Source organism: Lepisosteus platostomus, chromosome 6 (assembly GCF_059453375.1).
Source record: "Lepisosteus platostomus isolate fLepPlt1 chromosome 6, fLepPlt1.hap1, whole genome shotgun sequence".
Taxonomy (NCBI): Eukaryota; Metazoa; Chordata; class Actinopteri; order Semionotiformes; family Lepisosteidae; genus Lepisosteus; species Lepisosteus platostomus.
The window spans coordinates 56,965,246-56,988,971 of NC_142616.1; the positions used below are offsets into that span (position 1 = coordinate 56,965,246).

The window sequence follows — 23,726 nt, forward strand, 5'->3', positions numbered from 1 at the left end:
CAGAAAGGACAAGAAAATAAATGTTGTCTCATTAGCATGAGAGTGCTGAAAGTAACAGACCGGTGAACAGTGTAATGGCTCTCAAGTTACCGAGGTCTCCTGCACCAGTAATCAGCCTTAGACCAAAGTGCTTATAATAGCCCTGTGGGCTTTCTCAAGAGAAGGCATTATCACTCCTGTGTAGAATAAATTGGGTGGGCTGCTCACTTTATCTCATCCTCAAAGAAGATGGAAGGCTCTGGAGTTCATAACCCAACCATTCATTGTGTATAGTTGAAAGTCAGATTTATGGAAGCAGAAACCATCTCCAGAGATGTGAGGCCAGTGTTAATTTTTACATAAATGAGTTCCACGACTATGCAATCCTTGATGTGAAGAGAGTTGATAGTCGTTACCTACTGTTAAAATATTCTTCCCCCTTAAACCCAATCCCTTCTTGATAAAAAATGGCCAGTTCTGTTGATGCTGTCATTTAGTGATGCAGTTTAAAATCCCCACACTGAAGGTCTGAATAAGACAAAACTGAAATGATTCAGAAACATCTGTTGTTAACTGGACAGACAGTTCTACAGATCAAATAGGACAGGCTACTCCATGAAATGACACCATACCTGAAAAATAGCTCCAATTCCCAGAATAATGTTGAGACAGATTAATCATATCCAATAACAAATAAAATATCGTAATAAGTTAAGTTAGGCATCTTGGGTGAAGTGAGACACACTGGCTTTTATGCAGCTGAGGTTGCATGTAGACACTGTTGTGATGAGGCTACAGACAATTGATTTGCTGAACTGAAATAAAAAAACTTAGGTGCTAATAGTCTGAAAAAAGAAAACTTTTTTACTATCCAACCTTTTTGATGGAGCTGATAATTACAGTTGTGAAAACAGTTATGTAATTAACTTATTTTAGCTTTCCTTTTAGTCGGGAGGATTTTTGTGTTCACAGTTGTGGTTTAATGATTTTTAGACCTTTCTCTGTTCATTTGCTTTTGTGTCTATAATATAGGAGCAGTCCAATCAACATGATGTATATCATAGTATTACATGCAACTGACTCGTACGTTAATGAATGTGAATTATCGAACTGAAGTAAGAATGACTCAGTCATTTATCCTCTGCCTCCTTTATAATTTAATGGTCATTCTGCAAGCCAGTTCAGAAAAGCATCAGACACATTGTTAAACATCGCCACTGAATGGGATCAGTATTGCTACTGTGGTCGATGTGTACAAAGACAGATTAATCTCCCTGCTCCCTGTTTCATCTGTGTGTGGTTTGGGTGTTAACTGATGCATCATGGCTAATGAATGAATCTAGCAAAAATGCACCTGTATTTAATGTGTGGGAAAGCATGACAGGAGAAATTATTATGGACAAGCTGTTCCTGTGCTACAACTGATTTGAATATTATGGAACATTTTGTACTATGTTACTATTACGTCCCAGTATGTGGTCCATGTGTGTTTTGTTGCTGTTTTCCACTTCCTGACCTTGATTGTTCTCCCTCCCCCATTGGTCCATCATTATATCGTTTCTATGTGACATCATCATTAATCAGCTTCTCAGCCAATCAGAGTGCATCTTATCCAGTATATAACATGGAGGTTTTCAGAAGGAAGAGGTCTTTCATTTGATGTCGGTCCCGCTTCATTTCGCTTTGCTTCATTTCGCTTTGCTTCATTTCGCTTTGCTTCATTTCGCTTTGCTTCATTTCGCTTTTGGATTTGGTTCGGCTTTGTTGGTTTGTTTTGTGTGTGTGTATTTTCGTATAGCTTCAGCTTTTGTTGGTTTCTGTTCGTCTCCTTGTACTTTCGTTTGTTTATCGTTTATTTTGCCATTACCTTGCCCTAACGTGTTATATGTTCAACCTTTGTGTTCTTTTTTTACCCTGTTCCTGTTGACTACTCTTGTTTTCCCTTATTTGTATTCCTAGTTCACTTGTGTATTTGTGTGAACTTTAGGGCTAGTTTAGGTTGTTGGATACATTCTACATACGTAGTTGATTTTTGTATAAGTAACACTAGTTAAGGACGGGTGAGTGCTGTTTTGTCTTGTATGGTTTTGGGTAGTCAGTGGAGGTTAGCTAGGTTGTTTGAAGATGTTGAAGACTGAGTGTTTTGGGTTTTCTTTTGCAGTTAGGTCAGCTTCCCTCACTTTCTTATCCAGCTCCACTTTGTTTGTTATTTTCTTTTCTTTGGCACCACTCTAGTTCCCTATCCCTGTGTGTTATTTCGTACCAGTCACTTATTCACCTTAAAATAATCACTTTTGCACCAACCCTTGTTGACATGCTTCCTAGTCCCCCACCAGAACCCACCTGCTTCCAAAAATTATCCTAAATGTTAGACCCCTTTGCCCCTAGACACTTGGGGTCATAACAATTACACTGTGGGCTCTCTGGAGACCACCTATCTGGATGAGCAACTCTACTATCTGACTGTTCTTTTTCTGACCTTTTGTGCTGAGGTATGCTGAATGTGCTCACAAATGTGACATTTAAGATTGTGGGCATTATTAGTATAATGACTATTATTCAGGGTGATTTGAGGAAATAAAGTGAAAATACATGTGCACTGCAATTGTCAACCCATTAGGTCTGGGAGAGATGTTACCAGCTTGTAATCTACTTCCTAAAAGAAACAGAAACCAACAAAACAGATTTAATGGAGGCTTAAAATACAATTAAGAAATTGTAAGAAAATATAAATTGTAAAGAGAAAAGAAAAGAGCCAAGATTAATACATACTTTAGAATTTCTAGTTTTCTCTCAACAAGAGAAGCATCATGAAATATCAGATATCTGCACCATCTGTGTTGCCATACCTTAAAAACTTGAAGGGGAACTGCAATGCTATTTTTATATTTTAGTGTTAAAAAGAATCGGCACTGATGAAAGCATTTTAGGCCACAATGAAAATAAATTGTACACAGTAACTTGTAAAGCCTCCAATCTGCATCACAGATATTACCATGTATGCACAGCACAATAGTCTGCAATTCAGAATGAGACGACAGATTTCCATTGACGTGAAGTGGCCCTATTACATTGTAAAGAAACAAGCTTGTGAGTATTATAACTCATTCAATCCAGCAGACATTTTGCTCTCAACTTTGAGGCGGTTTTGCCACCAAATACTACTTGTAAACTCTGCATGCACGGTGAAATGTTTGCTTGTACAACCTGTACTTATTAGCTCGCACATTGCGTTACATGAGTCTTGACTTGTAACTAGTGAGCGGGAAGGGTTACTTCATGTTGCAATTTGCGTGAACTTTCGTTCTCCCCCTTAGTGGTTTGTGACAACATCGTGATTTACGGCACTTGAGAAAAATTCATGATTTTGTGCTTAATTAGTTAATTTGTCAACTTTTTCTATACCGTCAATGAATTTATTTTGTTTCAGAAATGTACTAACCAGTTGGAGAAATTGGGACTACAGTTTCATTTTAATTGACCCAATTAAGTGGATAAGATGTCAGATAATCTTATAATTTCTTATAAGAAATTAATTAGGTGCCAGTTGAACTCTTAGACCAGGGTTGCCTACTCTTGACCTATTGCATCTATTCAAGTTAATACAGTCACTGCCTGATTGATTACATGTACTGATGTTTATAACTCTGTCCATTTGTGCAAATGTCAGAGGCAAATGATGAAGATTATACAGTTTTCTTTCCTGATTCATCAAATAAATTCAATAAATTCTACTCTGAAATGTCAGGTACTGGTTTATTTGGGTGCTGAGCTTATTTTCAAAGGCAAAAATCAATATCATCCTAAAAGAGTTTATCTGTTTTATATTCTGCAGCAAACCCTGAGCACTGAGAAAGGATAGGCTGAACTGGGCAGATGGTAAGTGTACTTCTACTCTGTGTAGTTCTGTTTCTAATGTTCAGATATTAAGAACTCTGTGAAGTGAACTACAGCCTTCCGTTAATGTACTGTATACTGAACACAGAATCTGAGATCACAAAACCACATTATCTGACCAGATTTCCTGTCAGCCTCAGACAAAACTCAAAGCTGATTTCTACATTGAAAATTTGGGATGAGTGAGATTTGTTTGGCTACATGTGCTGGTTCTTTATTACCAGCAGAGGGTTGATCTTCAGAGAGTCCTTATTGTACTGTTTCTTTTTGCAGCACAACATTTCTGATCTTCAGCTCAGATTATGAGATAATTCAAATTCTCAAGTCCAGGCAACATTTCTATTATGTCTAAATGGGAAAGATAGAGGTAGAGCCTTGAATTTAATTCAATAATTTTAGTGATTTAATTTTGCTCTGCTATCATCAGAAGCAACTATTAACAGTAATTGTACATAACAGTACTCTAACAGTAACTGTTTAACAGATCATGCGTAATTATTTAAAAAAGTTTTGACAGAATTACAAAACACATTAGTATTGTAGTGCAAATTTAGTTTTGCTCACAAAAAGCTTTGTACTTCAAAGAAATGTTAAGCCATTATTTCAACTATCTCCTGAGTTCAAGTAACAGGAACTGCCACTTTTGGGATCTGGATTGAGAATAAAAAAGCATTCACAAATGCATGGGCAGTCAGATAATGGAAGCTACACACTCTTTTGTGCCCTTTGGGTCTTTAGGGCTTTCTGTTAAAAGGATAACTGTCCTTGCAGTTTATCTTTGATTGGTAAAGTGCTATATCTTCTGTTTTCTGGGTTTCTTATGTTCCTTAAGCGATATATGAAGCAATTTGTAATGCATTTAGACTTTTCTTGTCTAAATGCAATAAAATAAAATGAAAATAAAAACAAGTCTTTTTGTTTCATCTAGTGCAGTGTGTCTTCAGAGAAAAGCATTGCGCCAGAGATTTTGTCCTAGTTCGTCACCTTTCTGATTGTTTATGCATTTATTTAAAACATGTGAATGTGCAGTCATAAGACACTGCAAGGTGGCAGTTCAATTTCATATACTTACATGTTAAATTAATCTGAAATTAATCACATTGCAGTTTTTGTGTTTGGACGTGCTTCTTAACTTCCATGTTTCACGGCTGCATTAAACTCTGCATTTCTTCTTTTTTGTTTGCTCTGTTCAGTAAGTAGTGCATGTTGTAATTGATTTTATTTCCTTTTGTGGTAGACGAGCATGACTTTGAGCCCACCTACTGATGCATGCACGTGCACAACCCCAAATTGAGTACCACTGCACAGCTTTGACCTGCCTTACTGACAGCATAGGTAGAGCGCTGCATCAAGAGCCCTCCCCTATGAGACTTGTGCCTGATCCGAGCTGGGGGTCCTTCTGATGGATCACTGTAGTAGTGAACAAAACCATGAGGAGCCAGAGCCGGGAGGCCAACCATCAGAGACGGAGGGCAAAAAGGCGCCTGAGCCGGAGCACGCCTTGACCAAAATCACCCACAATGCCTTGGAGAACATTGGCGTGTTTGGGCAGGGCTTGAAACAGTTATTTCAACCCCAGCGGAGGCGCTCTTCCGTTTCACCCCATGATGTCCCTCCGGCTGTCTCCTCTGGGGGTTCTGCCGAGCCCCCAGAACTAGGGCAAGAACCGTCCAATAGCCCTGCTCCCCTTACAGACACTGACCCCCAAACTTGCGCCCACCCCACAGCTCTGAACCGTGTGCTGCAGCAGATCAGAGGTGCGCCCATGATGAAGCGCGGGACTAGCCTACACAGCCGGCGCAACAAAACAGCCGGGGACCCCCCCAAGGGCAGCCCACAGATCCACCGAAGGAGTACCCAGGAAGCCCTGCTGCAATCTGGCCGCCCCCGGTCATCATCAACCACTGATGCACCCAGCAACTCTACTCTGGCCGAGGTCCTGCCTGCCCCTGGACACCTTTCTTGTGATGAAAGTGAGAGAGTAAGTCACAGTGGGTCTCTTAAATACTTCTGATGGGCAATCAGCAGAGAAATGGTGCTTAACAGTGCAGTGTGCCAGGTCTGGATGATTCCAGCAGGAGAGGTGGGGACTCTAGTATGGAAATATGGTTAATAGGAAAAGCCTACATGTGGCCTGTGCATGCTAACACAGCTGGATAGCTGAATAGCCTCATATGTAATTAGATTTTTTCTAAAATAATAGCACTGTGTCAGCCTCGCCTTGTTACACTTACATGTATTACAGGATGTGCTGTTTAAGATGTCTATAGAAGTGGACCCTAAATATTTTAACAGGTGAATCCTACTTGGTGTGAATCCTGCTTTTCTAGCTCCTTGAAGTCTCGTAATTCAAAATCTCTTAGGCTAACTAAATTGCTATGCCTCTATCTTCTGAGGCAAATTTATAGTGGGGTATTAGGTCTGTAACTCACAGCTGGACCAGCTGGTCAGGGATGTTCCTAGGAACATAATAACTCAAACAAACTGGGGCTAAATGGCAGATCACCTTCTGTAAATTAAAACATAGTTATACGAGTTTGATGGATTTACAAGTCATAGTCTGATATTCCAGTTTAAAGTGGATTTATTTAAAGATCTCGTTTCTGCTGGAAGATGTTTTTGTAATAGCATGAAGAGGAAATGATTTACACCAGCTTAGCTCTGCAATTCATATTATTGCAATACCACTGTACAGGTCAATCTCTTTCACAATTAATTTGTGATATTTGTTAGCTGTACAGTGGAAATGTTCTTCAGCAATTTATGAGCACTGCATTAAAAAATAAAGTCAAGTGGACAGTCTTGCCCCTGTTGCCTCCTATGGTGTGCGAATAAATCTCTGTGCGCTTCACCCATTCTGTATTACATTGTATTCCTCTACTCTATGTGCTTTTATGTTGCTGTGTGTTTGGTATATAAGGATTCCTGGAAGATGTACTGTTTTGGTATGTTTTGCCACACAGCAGAATTGATAGACCTGTGTTCACAGCCTTTGTGGAGCAGATCCCAGCACTACACTTCATGGCTATATAATTCTGCCGGTCACTGAGCATTAATTCTCTCCATCCAACTTTCCAGTTGGTTTAACAAACTATTGTAGATCAGCGCTGTTCTTGTTCGGCATGGACTTCCTCTCTATCCTTCATGCATCAGACCGGATATGTTTGGTGAAAGACTTAAGAGTCCTAACTGGAGTTATTTGGCATTTGCATGCAGTTATTTGCATGGACTCAAATTTTAAAATGATTTTAAAAGCTTCATAGCAAAATGGAGAAACAAAGGGGGTTTATCTAATTGTTTTTAGAAAGTACATATCAGAATCCTACTGTGCAGTAGTTTATGGCAAAGGAGATAATCTGTAATGATAGGTTTCTCAATAGGCGTGTGGGCTCTAGGTACTGTCATCATTGTTAAGAATAGGCTTTAATATAGTGTGGTTATACATGGTGTTATTTCTCAAACGTCTGTGGCTTTGCATTTTTAGCAACACGCTGGATGTCCTACTTCTCTGATTTCCATGTGCGTAATCCATTTAGATGGCATGGTGGGTCATGCTTATACTCAAGACATTCATTATAGGTTAAACCAGTTGTTAGCTGACTCTTCTGTACAAACCACAAATTCAAGACAAATATACGCAATCAGCATTGTATTCATTGCAGCTGTGTCTTACTTCTTTTCATCTGCATGATGGTGATATAATTATCTCTTCCCATATTTCTAGATCATAAGCAGTACAAAACATGAAACCTTTCCAGTTCATTTGGTACATCTGACAGTAATTGACAAGTTTTCATTTTAATGTCTCCCCTTTTTGTACCATCATATCAAGTAAAGAAGTTCTTGAAATAATTTCTGTATATTATGAATGTGATACCTGCCACAGAATAGCAAGAAGCAGAAGCGCTGTAAATGAGCTGTGGATTTACTGTATGTAAGGGGTGTGTTTCTCAATTGCTGTTTACTTTGTCTACAAAGCAGGAAGGAAATGCATGATGCAGTAAAGGGCAGATAATTGTAGCCTGACCTAGAAATATGTGATTCACTGTTTGCGTTTGAAATGAATAGAATGATGCAAGGAGTACAGAAAAGAGCTTATAACAATAATCAGTTATGTAGCAGCGCCTTTCATTCAACAAGTCATTACCTGGGGCCAGGGATACCACATAGTACTGGATTTACTGTAACATAGCACCTCTGTTTTGCATTTCCTCCAAAGAAAGAGGATATTGTTTAAGTCACGTTGGTGGCAGAGCAAAAGAATTGAACCTTGATTCTTCTAAAAAGACCAGGAGTGAATATCTCTGCTCCACTCTATTACAGTACTATATCGTTTAAAATATGACATTACTTAAGTTAAAACCATTTGCGATTCTTTATATATTTAAAAACTATGTATTATTTGACATTTATGTTCATTTTTATTTTACTTGCTGGTTAAATTGCTTAAATTGATAAATGCAAAGCCTTTATCCAATAAGTAAGGACTACCCAAACATAGCCTTTGGCCAGCTCTCACTGATTTAACCATAGTTGTAAGCATTAATCCTAATGCAACTACCATGCCTGAAATTAGCGCCCTAGCTTTCAGGATCAATGAGAATACATTCTAACTAATTCCCACAATCACTTTAGGACTACGTCATCACTGAACATTCGTTCCCGGTTTTATCATTAGTAGTTTAATGAATGTTTTTATGGCTTTATATACCACACTGTTCTGCATTCTCTGAATCTGTGTTTTTGAATGCAGTAAGATTGCAGACTGCACCCCAGACACAATAAATCCCTTTGTGCCCAGCTGTGTGTTCTAAGTGCCCGATGTTTGACAGTAATCTGTTGTAGGTTAAAAGGGTAACAATCGGAGATTATTTCCATAGTATAAAGTAAAAGGAGAGCTCAACACAAGCCTGGCTGTGGAGAAGAGAGCAAGTAGTGGGGAAGTAGTGGGTGGGGAAAACAGAGGAAAAATGGGAATGACTAGAAGGGTGATAACAGGGCAAGTCAAATTCCTAGTGGATGTTTCTGAAATGTAATCAATAGCAGAACGTTGATGTTAGTAATTTACAATAAAATTGTTTTGTCTAAATTAACCATCTGCCAAGTTGCATAGAATTCACAAGCAGCTTGTAACTGTGCATTTCAATTTTAATGATAAAACTGTAGTTGCGGGATGTCACAGAATGTACGTTATGATTTTGAACTGTGATGTGGCATGGTGATTAGTACTGCAGCCTCGTAGTTCTTGTTTCTTGGGTTCAGTTCTGGACTTTGCAGGTTTCCCCAGCTCCAGCACAAACATTTCTCCCAGGGTGACCTGCTCAGATGCTGTGAATGTGTGGGTAATCCCTAGTCTCCTCAGAATAGCTTCTGTGTTCTATGAAGGAGATGAGAGAAAGGCCAGTACGCTCAGATTATCTAAGGACGGGAGCCTTCTTCTTTAGGGGTCAAAAGCAGGCTGAAACTGTATGTTGGATACTCAAGGCATAGAGTTGGGCGGCCGTAAATAACACTGATACAGAGGAGTTCAGCAGAATGTTGAAAACACTGAGGACAATGAAATGTAAATAATAGTGTGTTTAAATCTGGGGTACAAAAGGATCTCAGAACAATATAAAATATAACTAGTTTTTATTCTAATAAGGGTGGGGTACACTGTTTCCTCCTGACACAGACTCCCTTGTACCTGCATAACCTGTGCTGTGGGATTACAGCCGAGCCGAAAGAGCCTCACCCAGCATCAGTCACACCCTCTCTAGCGCTACAAACACACAGGCTTTCCACTGGCAGCATAGCCACAGTGGAGCTTGACTAAAAGTAGGCTTTTAAGGTACTTTTTAAGGAGATTAAGGAAAACACTGTAGCCTTAATGTTTTCTTTTTTCGTGTTGGTTTCCTTGAATTTACGTATAGAATTGTTTCCCTGACTAATGGTTCTGCAGTTTAAGGCGCTGCCATGTTCTCTTTTTCTGTCCCTTTCTGTTCTGCAAGGCGTTTGAGCGGCTGGCTCCTGAGCACATTCTACACAGCCAGCTGAGTGCAGTGCCCTTGGCTCCTGCACTCATCTTTTCCTCCTACTGAGCAGCCGCCCTGCTTGTTAGTTTATGTCACGGCCCCCAGGATTTTCTGCATACGCTGGCAGGAAATTAAACTTGACCGAGACTTAACATCTGAGCTGTTGTACTGCTGCCAGTGCTGTGATGCCTGATATGTTAGTCTTCTGTGTGCAGGCACAGCTTGTGCTTTTGTTGTCTCACTAAATTCAATATAATGCTAAAAGACCACCTCAGAATGTATGCAAAGAAAAAGAGGCTATTTAACCTACCCAGTTTGTTTGGGTTTGTAAGTTTTTGAACCTAGATAAACCTGAAGATTTTGTCAAGTTTCAAAATTCAAGGCTCATTTCCCTCACCTAGTCCTGTGTAAGTTTGCAGACAGTAAGAGGTCATGAGGAGCTCGGCCAGTTATTGTTTTATAGAAGCCAGGGTATCTGTTGGATGGCTTGTTCCATACATCCACAACCCATTTTTCTAAAACAACGTGGTCGAAGACATGAATGATGCCTCTTTTCGAGATGCATCCTGAGATTTTTAATGACCTTGGAATATCAGGACCTCAGTTTCATGTTTCATCCAAATGATGGTGCCTTTTTTAGCCTAAGAGTTCAAGTTTTTACTCAAACCTCTACCGTGTCACTCAGTTTGAACTTGTCGCTGTTATCATTAAACCAACAGTAAGAATTAATCATTGTTCACCCGGTTTACAACAGAGCATTGTTTCCCCTGTATAATTCTTGTGCACGAACTTGCTTTGTGGCATCTCAGTCCTTGGATAGAAAACCAGATTTCATTGAATTTAAACGTGTGGAAAGAGCTGCTGCCTAATGAATTTATTGCATCAGTTTAAAATGTCTCCATTTGTAAAAGTTAGAAGAGACATTACTTTCCTTCTCACTTCTGACTTCTTTAGTGTTACCAAACATTTACCACTGTTACCAAACATGTGCTTAGTATTTTACATTTTTTATTTATCTTATCCCAGCATCATTTCTATCACAATAAATGATTCAGAATCACTGTTATATAAGCCATGTTCTATATTATCCTGCTTCTCATGGAGCCTAATGATTTACATGTGGTGACATATTAAAGTAGGTCACTAAAGCCCTCAGTACAGAGATGACTTGTCATACAGTACACATATCTGGGCTTAGTTACATTATAAAAATATAAGATTTAATTTCGTTGTGATTAAAGTTATACTTTTTCCATATTATAAAGTTTTATGTTTTGGAAAATTATGGGCATTTTGCAGTAAGCCTGATTAAGCAAGTGATAATTAAAGACTATAGATAGAGTTCTAACTCATCTTCATATACAAGTTGCATAAACTCAAAGGTGTGCAAAGTACTTCTGCTTACCCAAACTATAGTAATTACTTTATTGGAATTTTACAAACAGAAAATACACTATTAAATAATTAGCCTATGTCTAGTATCATAAATGCCTACAGTATATCTTTAATGTGTTCACGTCTGTAGTGACAAATATAGTAATTGCGAAATATAAAGTGCGGAAATTGATTTGTAATTCTCAATGATGAACATAATTGTAAATGTTCTAGGCAAACACATGACTGACATAAAATAGCCAGGCTCATGCCCAAGCATGTTTGTTTACAGTTTATAGCTGCGATTGAATCAGAATCAGCACTCAGAATGAATGACTTTTGATGAATGAATGCTTTTTGTTTGTGTTACTCATTTTCTTTTGGGGATACTGAAAGGAGAGTCAGATATAAAAGATCCAACTCATGCCTTTAACTGTATGAACACAAAGGCTGTGCTCTTTTTCTCAGGCCAGCCATCTTTTAGTTAAACTATGGGTAGATCTCCTGATGCCGTGTCAAGGCCAGGCCTGCTCCCACAGTGGCCCAGAAGTTAGAGTGGTAAACAGTCTCTTGAGCACTGCACTGGGCCACTTGGCGAACAATGAGCCTCTGTTGGCACAGAAACAACCTGTCCTATAGAAACAATAGCTGGCATCGGCACTGCATGGTACCAGGGGCTGGAAGGTGTATAAGCTCTGTACTGTATTGGTCTCATTTGGCCTGTAGACAACTGGAAATGTTCAGTTGGAGTTATTAATATCTAACCGTTATTAGCTTATGACTGTCCTATGCCTTCCACACTGAGTGAACCACATAAAGACAGCAGCAGTGTCATGCTATGACTAATGCAATTCTGTGAAGAGCAATGAAACATGAAAATTTGAAAAGATCCATGAAATTGCTAATACGAATCTTTAAAGTAGCTTGAAGGATCCTGGTAAAAATTATTCTTAATAAGTGGGAAAGGGCAGAAGGGTGATGTGCCTTGCTGTGTGACTTTCAAAGAGTGTGGTACAGGACTGAGACTATCATTCTCGTTAAACCAGACTACCAGAGTGCCGGGCACTTGTGAGTGAAAAGTCAACACTGCACACCCTCTAGCTAGTTCTTGGAAATTTGACTTCTCCAAGACGAAACCGCTGATGTAACTAAAGTACACATCTTTTTTGCTGTGTGGTGTCCTTTCAGATTTCTGTCAAACATCCTGAGAAGTTATTGTGTTGCACAGCTCATATCATAAGTACAGTAACAGTCTTGGAACTACTCGTATCCCATTCCGAGTGTTGTGCTCAGTCTAGTCAGTAATCTGTGTCTCTGACTAGCTCATACAGTATGTTGTGCAACACAACATTTAAACTTGTTGTTTAAGTGCTTACTGGCTCTATTGTATAGTATGCTCACATAGGACAAAAACATGTACCAAGCTTTAATTAAAATATTTTACTGTATTATTACTTGGGAATGAACATCTGCACTATACATAAAATTTGGTCTCAGTGCTTGCAGCTTTTTTAATCACTAAATAAAATAAAATGTGAATTACATGTCTTTATTCCTTTGTAAAAAAAAGTCTTATTTTATAATAGCATCCAGTATATACTGTATAACTAATGTGAACAGAACGAGCTACGTGCTGTTCCAAACCATCCTGTTTTCAAAAGGGATTGGAGTGTCTTTTCAGTGTTGTGCTTTAACCCTTTTGGTTTGCTATAAACATCTCCAAAAATCCAAAACATTGCTGCAAAGTCCAAAAACATTTTCCCTTTCCTGAAACTGCTCATCAGTTTGCAAATAACTGGCACGTACATTGAGCACAATCATAGTGCACACTGAGCACAAACAAATAACCTGAAGACCATGAGCTCAGACTTCAGATAGATCCCACTTCTGCTAAGCCCTTGATCAAGATACTTTCTGGAAAATTGCTTTTTTTCTCAGATACATGCAAGAAATTAAAATATTTGACATTTTGTTTTTGCAGTTTTGTTGATTTTTTCTTTTAGCATTCATGTTTGTTATTCATAGTTTTAAATTCACAGTTATTTATGTATACAAAAGAGTGCATGAGATATCTTGAGGAGAATGCGCTATACTGATATAAACTGTATGGCATTGCAGATAAGTGCCAAGAAAGGTAGACTCCATATTCACAGAAAAAACCTTAATGCGTTTCCATTGATGTTGGGAGAGCTGGGGCCTGGTTTTTGGCTTACCTTTTTATTCAGTCTGGCCAGTAATTGTGCCCATGCCCAACCAGCTGAAATTACATCCTTTTGTCCCCTTCATCTTTCTGTGTGGACTACAGATCCGCTTGGTGAGCCGTTTCATTTTGTGGGAATTTGGGGACCCAGCACATATTTATCACTGTAAACCCCAACCCCTAGTTTGCCTTATAAATACCAGATGGATGTGTTGACCCCAGTGTGAAAGGATCAATCTGATTACATCGCAGGCTAGGAGTTTCACACAAAAACTCACTGCCTTCACATCGTCTGCCCACAAAAATACCAGGAAGTGGTAGAGCACCACCAGTGCTTTCTGTGGCCCGGCATTGGTGAGGAACATTGAGACATGTGCTTTCTCAGCTGTCTAAAACAGGGGGCTACCCCCCTGTCTGTATGTCTGTTCCCTGTTCTGGCCACAATAGTGTTTGTGGTGACACTATGAGGAGAGGGTGGAAAAACAGTGTTTAACCAGTGATAAAGCATGTGATCTGTCACATCCATAAACTTCTCTTTATACCCATCTCACTCTTCACTTTAGCACCACCACACCCCACACAGTACATTTGTGTTATTAATACTTTGTGGTTTATATCTGACTCTAAAAAAAACTCTACTGCTGGCTTGCTAACCTTGCAGATCTGCCAGCTGCGTTTCCACATTTTTAAAAAATAATAGTTGAATCTAGTTTAGTTTCTTTTTCATCTGAGTTTATTGAGTTTAATATTGTTATTAGGTTTCTCCTGAGAACCTTGCAGAAAAGCTGGATTATTAAGAACATTATTATGTTTTTTTATTAAGACATTTCCTAGTTGGAGTTGTGAATTTCTCAAGAACATTTTTTTCCGGTTTGCTGAGCCCCCTGGTGTTTGACTATTTAAATAGCCTCAACTTAGTTTTATGAAATTATTAAAAAGCTGGAAATGCACAGCAAGAGTGGGAACTATAATGTTTAATATCACTCTTTGTTTAAAGGCCTTTGGGATTTAAGGATTTAAGGTGTGGATTAAGTGCAGTTGGGCATTTTGCCCAGTTCTTCATTTGCCAAACTACAGTCGCACAGTATGAGTCCTTGATTTGCAGGGTTACACTGCATTGTAGCAGTACGTGAACTGATTATTCAATATGAAGTTCTAACCAATGTACTGCCTTAGTATTTAAAACTTTAACCATGTTTTCTGGGTAGGACAAGTAAAATCTACTGCCACTGGAAAAATCAGAAATAGAAAAGTAAGTTTACTTTGTAAACATTTCCAGAACCACAGTTAAGAGACAACAGTATTCATTTTTCCATAACAGTTCACTGAACTCTGAATGAGATGTTAGGGAGAAGAGTGTTTTAGCACTGCATGCTCCATTAAGTCCCTCATTGTGGGACAACTAGGCTTAATATCCCTGTGATAAGACAGGCTTGTGTGCAGCCAGAATTTTGAAGCTCTGGTTTCCTTTATTGTCAGAAAGCCAAGGGAAGGATGTCTTTTGGCAAAAGATAGATATGATCATCTGATTCACAGATTTTTTTGTCAGGGTTCCCTTGAACCAATGCACAGGGCCTTATAGATTGAGTCTAATGGGGTACACCCTATTGAAATGAGCGGGGTGTGAGCAAGTGTTATAACTGAATATGCTTACGTTAGCATCAGCCTGTCTCTGGGGAATAGTCCTCTGGTGTGTGGAAGAAATGTTTATAGGCCTTTGGATCTTTGCCCACTTGTGCCATAAAGTAACTGTATCACAGCGTTGCTAATAAGGGAAGACCTGTACCAAGCACTGACATCACGTCTTTGACAAACACAAGCACAAAGAGCAGTTTACACCACTTCACAGCACTTCACAGCCCATCGACCTGAAGTAAAACTGACAAGAGGAGGTCACATGATGCCAGGGACTATCCTTTGGCATAATCGCTTCATAACACCACATGCCCTTAGTATTAAGTCTTGCTGGCTTTCCTTTGTAAGAATATGAGCAAGGTTTCATAGGAGAGCGGGCCAAGTAGCCCATCTAGATTGTTTGTTTGTTGCTGTGGTTATACTCATTTAGGACAATCAAGGAGAACTGTTAACCATTTGTCTCAGTGGCTGCCTTCCAGCGCTGTCGGGAATGGAAATGTTTTCTGACACGTGCAGTGCTGCAAGCCAAGGCAGATAAAGGCACAAGTTTAATGTGACTAAATTTTGCATTAGGCTGGATTGGCTAAGACAGTGCTCGCTCAGCTGCTCAGTCTCTGATCACTGCTCCTCCTTACTTAAATTAGCCAGGGACTTACTCACTGTACGATTGGTAAGTTAACACCCATTAAATAATATATATTACCAACAATTACCAACACGTTAGGTGTTGCTATACATATTATATATTGTATAGTGCTGTTTCACATATACTGTGCATATATTGCCCAATGAAATCTAATGAAAATAACATTTTATTTTAAAACAAGGGAAAGACAGGAATCCTGTTTTGATTGCAGGACATACCATCTTTACACAAAAATCTGGAAATCTGTGATACTAGCATTCTCAATTTGGTTCCCCGCATATTAATTTATTTGTGCAGCAGGCATAAGTTTTTTTTTTAAATTAAATTTGTAAAGCGTTTGCAAACAAATGTGCAACTGATACAAGGTAAGATCACAGACTGGAAGAGCTCTAAAGAGGAGACGTTGTTTTGAAGAGATCCAGCGCTCTACAAGGCCACCTGTTTTATCGTTAATCCTGGTGTATTAGAAGCACTGATGTGACCCTTTTATCATTAATCCTCATCAGTGTCTTCACAGTGACAATCAGCACTTCAGTAGATGATATTGAATCAAGTGGGGAAGAGTGTCATATGACAGTGACACCAAAACAAGGATTCATTTAGAGACAGTAACATATTTGTCTCTGACAACTGGGTTCCACTTTTCACTGTTTTAATTCATTATCAGATGCATTATTGTCCTTCTTTTCTGTTGTAAACTCAGTTTTCACACCACCACTTAAGCCAATTTGTAGTAGCGCACCAGAAACAAAATAAAGCTGAGGCTTGCTTGAACTGGTGTACTGTATAGATGGTTATTCATATTTTTACCATGAGTGTATAATGTGGGCAAAGTCAACAGTTCCCATTCCACCTTTTCTGTTTCACTTACAGTATGGGAAACATCATTCAAGGTTATGGTGTCTACTAAAAACGGCAATCGTGAAATATTTGAAAATAAAATGATGACCCAGTTGTTTACCTTGACAAAATAGTGTGAAATATGTTGAGAGGGACCATGCGTCCATTTTCTACCCGCTTCTTCCAGTTCAGGGGTTATGGGCGAACCTGTCCTGGCATGCAATGGTTGCAAGGCGGGTTGCACCCTGGATAGGATGCCCGTCCATCCCAAGATGCACACACTCAACCAGGGCCAATTTTCCCAGAAGTTAGTTAGCCTACCAGTATGTTTTCAGACTGTGCGAGGAAAGTGCAGCACCTGGAGGAAACCCACACAAACCCGGGGAGAACATACAAACTCCACACAGATAGCTTCCCAAGTCTGGAATTGAAATCAGGGACCCAGTACAGTGAGTCAGCAATGCTAACCACTGCACCACAGTGCCTCCGCAGCTTAAATATCAGTGGAAATAATATCTTTTACATTATTTGCCTCTACGGAGCAGGTGCTTAAAGCATCCTGTAGGATTTTATTTGGAAGAATGCCAGTTTTATGCTTCTATGCTATTTTCAATAAGCTGATCTACCAACATAAGTGCTTGAGAGGTGAGTTGTAAAAACTGAAATATGACATCATAAGTTTATTTTCTTTTTTTCATTATTTGCACACAACAAAAGCCCCAGGTCCAGAATTAAACTCAGGACCCCATTGTTGTGAGGTAGCATACTACTGTGCCACTGTACTGCTCCATAGAGAACATCTTATATTTAGATTAGCTTATAACTCTGAATTCATATCTCTCTTATTAGGTTTTGTTGGGCTGCAGTGACAAAATTCCTGGGGTGGGGAAGTAGAAAATGCCAGGTTTCAGTCTATGGTCCAACGTTGGAGCAGGTTTCTTTAGTCCATGTTGCCACAGCACTAGGGTTGAATGACCTTCCAGTTCAGCAGTTCTCCCAGTTCCAGAGCTGTACAGTGCAGTGCCAGGAGTCACAAGGTTGGCTGCTCTCTCTCTGACAGTGTCAGGATTCTGCTATGCCAAAAATAGATTTTGTTTTATAGGGCGCTCAACAGCATTTTCTTTGCAGCTCAGTGCAGTCCATCTTAACAGTGTTCATACTGTATATCTCACGGAAACTTTGACACAAGGAATTGTCACTGGGTGGTTTCCCATTGAGTCTGGGCGATTTCTTCCTCCTTTGTCACTGAGGTAGGAATGGATTTCTGAAGTTGAGGAACGTATTGTGGATGAAGCTTCGTGTGGTTTATATGTCAACTGGCCCTGCTGGCTTGGTCAAAGATGCATCTTATTCCCTGAGGTGGATTCTGAAAGCTGCATGTTCAACTCTATTGCGCCGCACAGTAACTGCAGTCTGGTTCTGTTCACTCTGAATTAATTTCAAATTATCTTTAAATTATCATGTTGCTTAAACCCATTCAGTATAGTTAGTAATTGCTGCATCTGAAATATAATGCACAAAATAGAAGCTTACATGTAGTGTTTATCCATTTTGACTTCGATTTTTGACATAAAAATCGCAATCTAGCAAATCACCTTAATGAACTTGTCAAAATATAAGTAACAGCACTAAGGATGCTGTCTTCTTGTAATTGTGTAAGGAGTTTAACTGAAATATAAGAAATTAAGAAGACCATATACTGTATTAATTCTGTATGGCTGTTTCTAATCTATTTGCTTTTTTGCCAGAAGACCTACAGTTACATTTAATAATTCAGGCACAAACTTGTAATATTGAATAATATGGTACAGTACAGCTATTACCTTCCTCAATAGATAATTGCCTCCCACTTCTAAGTCAAGTGCCTGAACTTAGTCCAAGTGTAACTACGTCATTTGTCAACACCTTTGCTCATTGTTTGGGATCTGTATGTTTTCAAATCTATTACTCATTAATTTGGGGTTTATCTTAACACACACTATGTGGTAGAGTTGTGGGTACCTGATTCTCAGATTCCTGACTTATTGTTTACAAAACGGGATGTAAATTAATTCAATCACTCTTGTTCCAGAAGTACTGTAAAACCACCATTTCTTTATAGGTGTGAGGCCAAGCCTTTCCTTCTTTAAACCTTTTCCAGAAAAAGAACAGAATTACAGTGTTCAGGAGTTGTCATGCCATGAGCACTCAGTTTCTTGCTGTGTTGATACTTAGGAAAAAAGCCTAGCCTTCCACAGAAATAATAGGGTTGACCAAAAAAGCGAATGAAAATTGCATTTATATAGGCCCTAATATTTAGGCATTTGTGGTCATCAGACAGAACTTCACTCTGCTGTAAGGTGTGTTTGGAAACTGGAGCCTATCCCGGCAAGCAACAGACTCAAGGCGGATACATCCTGGATGAGACAGTAGTCTGTCACAGTTCACAAACAGACACAAACACACTCGCACCAGGACCAGTTTTCCCAGAAGCCAATTAACCTACCAGTGTGTCTTTGACTGTGGGAGGCAACCCATGCAAAAACTGGGGGAACATACAAACTCCCAAAGGCCGACACACTGTACTTAACCAAAATGAGAAGGAATTGCATGTTTCAATTTGTCATTTGACAGTTTCACAAAATGAACTAATTAGGGGTGCTGGATAGGAGTAACCTCAAATTGTCTGTGTTCTGTTGATAGTATATGTTTAAAACTAAATGCTTCTAGAAAAGTGCTGTCTTTTTTCTTTGTACTATAACTTAAGGAGAGGGCTGGGGGAAACAACTTTAGTCTTCTGGCAACTTCTAAACCAGAGTTTGTGTCATCAGTCAAGTACTTCAGGCTTAATTAAAAAAAAAACATGCCCTCTTGTTCTTTTCATATATGTTCTACATTACAGGAAATTTGGCTTTTTTAACCATTACAGTGTATGACAATGTCCTTAGGAATCCTTAGGAATCACATATTTTTGGTTGTGTATTCTTTGTTATATACTGTAGCTGCACTGATATGTAAATGTCAATATTTACATACTAGAAAGAAATACTTAAAACACAGTGTATTCTATATATACTATTTAGAATGTACGTGGAGTGTCTTTTTTTTCTCTTCTGTTTTATAAGGCGGCAACGCACAAACCTTATGGAGTTGCTTTTTTATATCAACAGAGGGATGCTTCAGTACATTTGGTGCAGGTGGAGGATGCAATACTGGAGTTCCAGGTCTTAATGCTGGTAACTGGGCTTTTGTTTTTGTCAGGAACCCACAACTTTTCTCTCTCTTCAGCTCGTCCACTGTCACCTGCATCTGACAGGAGCAGGCCTCTCAGGATTATTTGCATTTTGACTAGCTTGTTCCACGAAAGCCAGACTGAAGGTCTTTTGCATCTCAGCATTTAAATTTTTAGGTCTCCTGAAGCTGCTCTCCCGTTAACTCTTTGCAGTCCTCTCCGTCTCAGCAGGCAGAGGTTTGTTGCTGTGACCAACAGAGATTTGTGGCCTGCAGAGGAGAACTTCTCATATGATCATAGTGTTGACTGGCATTTAGCAGATCAAAACATCTTACTTTTAGTTTTTCTAAACTCTTAATAGAAAATGCATAAAATCGCAATCTTGAAATGCGTTAGAACGTGTTTCTACAGTGCATATCCTTTTAAATACCTACTAGGTCACACTTGAATCTGAAATGCTTAAATGCAAAATTGAGAAGTTTAAAGCTTTGGCAATGACTTTTCAGCATTTTTTATGTAGGTATACAGGTTACTCTTACTCAAGTGCTTTTTGTGCTGTTATCATTGTTTTGCATACCTGTATCTTGGAGGGATCACTTCAATGACATTGCCATCAAGCCGTGCAAAGGTGAGTGTTTACTATGCCTTGCAAGTCACTTCCAAAGTACTGAAAAAAAGATTGTTACTGACTGTTAGCTGATAAGAGTTTCAATCAAGTTGAGTCACAGATGTAGAACTAAGTGAAGCATGTTGACATTTTGCAGGCAGTTGTTGATTTTAAGTCAATTGATATTATCGTTCTTATAAGTACATCTGCCCAAGACAGGAGACAACCTTGGTTTCACATTCAGTTTCGTTCAGGTACGGTAGGCAGATATTGTAGTCCTGTATGATTTAGAGGTATCATTATTCACTCACAGAGCAGTGCTAATTTTAGGTCCTGTCTTTTAGACTAAAATCCTTGCCTAGAGACCTTATGATGTAAGAGTTTCTTGTGAAGCAATAGACTGATACATTTAGGATGTGAGCTACAAGTATGTACATGTGAACCCAGATGAAAGGTTGCAAATAAGAGGATACTGTTTCAACCCATCTTGCTTGTTCAGTAGTTTAGTAGTCAAGGTAATCTAAAATGTAACTTGCCTGTACTAATAAGCCAGATATTGGTCCTCAGCCACCTGACTACGAGGCCAAACTCCCTCATGTGTTTCCTCTTCCCTTCTTAAATGAATGTCTTTTTGATTTCCAATTGTGTCCTTGCTTGGCTGAGTGTGAACTAGTTTCATGTGCTGACTCCTTATGATTTTATACACCTGTGTCAAATCTCACTCTGTTCTGTTCTGGACTGAAAAGATTTATCTTCATTAACCTCGCTGTATATGTTGATGTAAGTAAAAAGTCTATGTGCTAAAAAAAGTTTTAAACATGGTATCGTGTTAAGTTTGCTGTCAGAGCACTGGCTTAGCCTTTTGCTTCTCCAATGCATCAGTGTAGGAGATGACTAACTTTTAAACTATTTATTTAACTATTTTAACTATTTTAAACTAGGTACTATTTGCAAAGCATTATCACATTCAAATGAATCTTTCACTTTAGATCTGACATTGTTTTTTGCACCTAAATGACATTTTAAAGAGAAAATGCTTTCAAAACCCCAGCATTATATTTTATTCCAAACATTTGCATATAATATAGGATATACAGGATATGTATGCAGGATAAATGCAGTTAGTTAAGAGAACAGAAAAACAATGGGGCCATATAATCCCATTATAGTATAAAAGTCCATATCTGTCAATATCTATCTGTAGATAAGATCAACTTTATTGTCCCCTAGGGGATTTTTTTATGGATACACATTGTTCTGTACTTCTGAATATATCACAAAACATTACTGTACATCATGTGACATATTTCACATACATAGTAAGGAGGAGTGCTGCTTCACTCCCAGAACCTTCATTGCTTTTTTGACAAAGTGGGTGATTTTTTATCTTAATTGAACAGATAAATTACCAAACCACACTACGATACCATATTTAACAATCCTCTCAATTACAGCATGGCGAAATAGGATTACTATTTCCTGTCTAACTCCAAACACCCTTAATCTTTGTAAAAAATGCAAAATGCTGAACTGTGGGGCAAACACTCTCAATCTGAATAGTCCAGCTCAGGTTGCAGTCTATGTATATTTCTAAATACTTATATAAATTAATCTGATTAATAAGCTTCTTCGGAATCACTACATATGAATGGTCACCGACAACTTTGGGATCAAACATTTCTTTTAGTTTTTTCACATCAAAATCAGGTTATATTAGTCACACCATTGCTCAAATCTAGGAATTTATGACTTACAGCATACATAGACAAACTGCCAAAATAAAATACTAATATAGCAATAATGTGCTTTATTTCAATATTGTTATAAAGCATAGGGTTGTATGCGTATAGTATATAGGAGAATTAATATATGATTTAGAATTGTGTGACTTTCATCTTGGGGTTGACCTGACCTTTTTTATCCTGAGCAGTGTACATGTAACAAACCACCTCATAAGCATTGCAGCTTTACTGGAACCAGAGAAATGCAAAAGCAGAGTGGTTTATCCCCACCAGAGTAAATAAGCAGGGTTATAATATTCCAGCATGAGGGAAGGATGCAGCCGACCTCTGACTTGATGACTGAGAGTGTTTGTTGCGACCATGAATACAGCATTTATTGTGTGTCCCAGCAAACTGCCTTTCCAGAACTATTGTGATTCAATGCATAGTCCTCTCGCTGGGAGATAACTGTCTTATATGGATCTAGATAAATGACCTAAACCTCTGCAGTTGCTTGTCTTTTTCCCAAGCAAGCACATCCATGTGCCCTGTATTAAAATGTATTTTAGCATGGCTTGGGCCACTCCATCATCTGGTGTAGTTGTTGGCTCTTTTCAGCCTTGATTGATTTCTCTGCTTTAGCACTGTGACAGAGTTAGTAAAGAAAAGGCCCTCTTGTAATCTGTGGTGCTCTTGTCGTGACGTGCAGCATGGGGTGGTCTCACTGACAGCACTAAAGATCAGTTTTGTGCTACAGAGTAATTGTTTTCAGTTGAATTCATATGGTGTGTGTGGGGGGATAAATTAACTGAAATGCTTGTATATTTTTACAGTGCTTATATATATATTTTTTACAGTGCTTATATTTTCACAGTGCTTTGCAAAAGTATTCACCCCTGGTAACGTTGCCTATTTTGTTGATTTGCAAAGGATTCATGCACAATGCATTAACCCATATTTATCCTGCGGGGGAGCCAGAGCCCATCCTGACGAGCAATAGGTGCAAGGCAGTTTACACCCTGGACGGGACACCAGTCCAGCAGAGGGAAAAAACACACACACTCGCACCAGGGCAAATGTTTCCTGAAGCCAGTTAGCCTGTTTTTTGGGACTGTGGGAGAAAACTGGAGCACGCAGGCAAAACACACAAGCGAGCACAGGGAGAACATACAAATCCACGTATATAGCAAACCAGGTCTGGAACTGAACCCAGGGCCCCAGTGCAGTGAGGCAGCAATGCTAACCACTGCACGACAGTGTCCCCCCCCAGCTTAAATATCATTGCAAATAATAGCCTTTATTTTATTTTTGTCGCAATGCTAGCCACTGTGCCACCTGCATCACATTTTTTTAAATATGTTTAATCAACACCTGCTCAAGCCAAACACATTTATGTGTATTAGATGTTAACATACACGGAAACATTGCAAAGAGAAAGCACAAAATACTGTTTCATAGTTTGGGTTTGATGTCTCATTGTCAGCCAAGGGTAATACCATTTCTCATCCCCTGGCTGTGGAGGGATGGTGCACCCTTCTTCAGCCAAGCAGACTGCTGGCTTCTTATGCTGAAATATTAATATTAATGTCTGGGTAAAAGCAC

General features: G+C 39.0%; 1 protein-coding gene across 10 annotated transcripts in view; it reads left to right on the forward strand.

Moving 5' to 3' along the window:
- tmcc1a (transmembrane and coiled-coil domain family 1a) overlaps positions 1-23,726 on the forward strand; it is a 109,581-nt gene that overhangs the window by 10,543 nt on the left and 75,312 nt on the right. For 6 of the 10 annotated variants that reach the window (XM_088636504.1, XM_088636505.1, XM_088636503.1 and 3 more), the window contains 2 exons: positions 3,815-3,858; positions 5,114-5,857. In XM_088636504.1, coding sequence (XP_088492630.1) covers positions 5,279-5,857 — 579 coding nt within the window. In that variant the 5' untranslated portion in view covers positions 3,815-3,858; positions 5,114-5,278. The remainder of the gene's footprint in view (positions 1-3,814; positions 3,859-5,113; positions 5,858-23,726) is intronic. The other 4 variants (XM_088636511.1, XM_088636510.1, XM_088636509.1 and 1 more) reach the window with 1 other exon arrangement.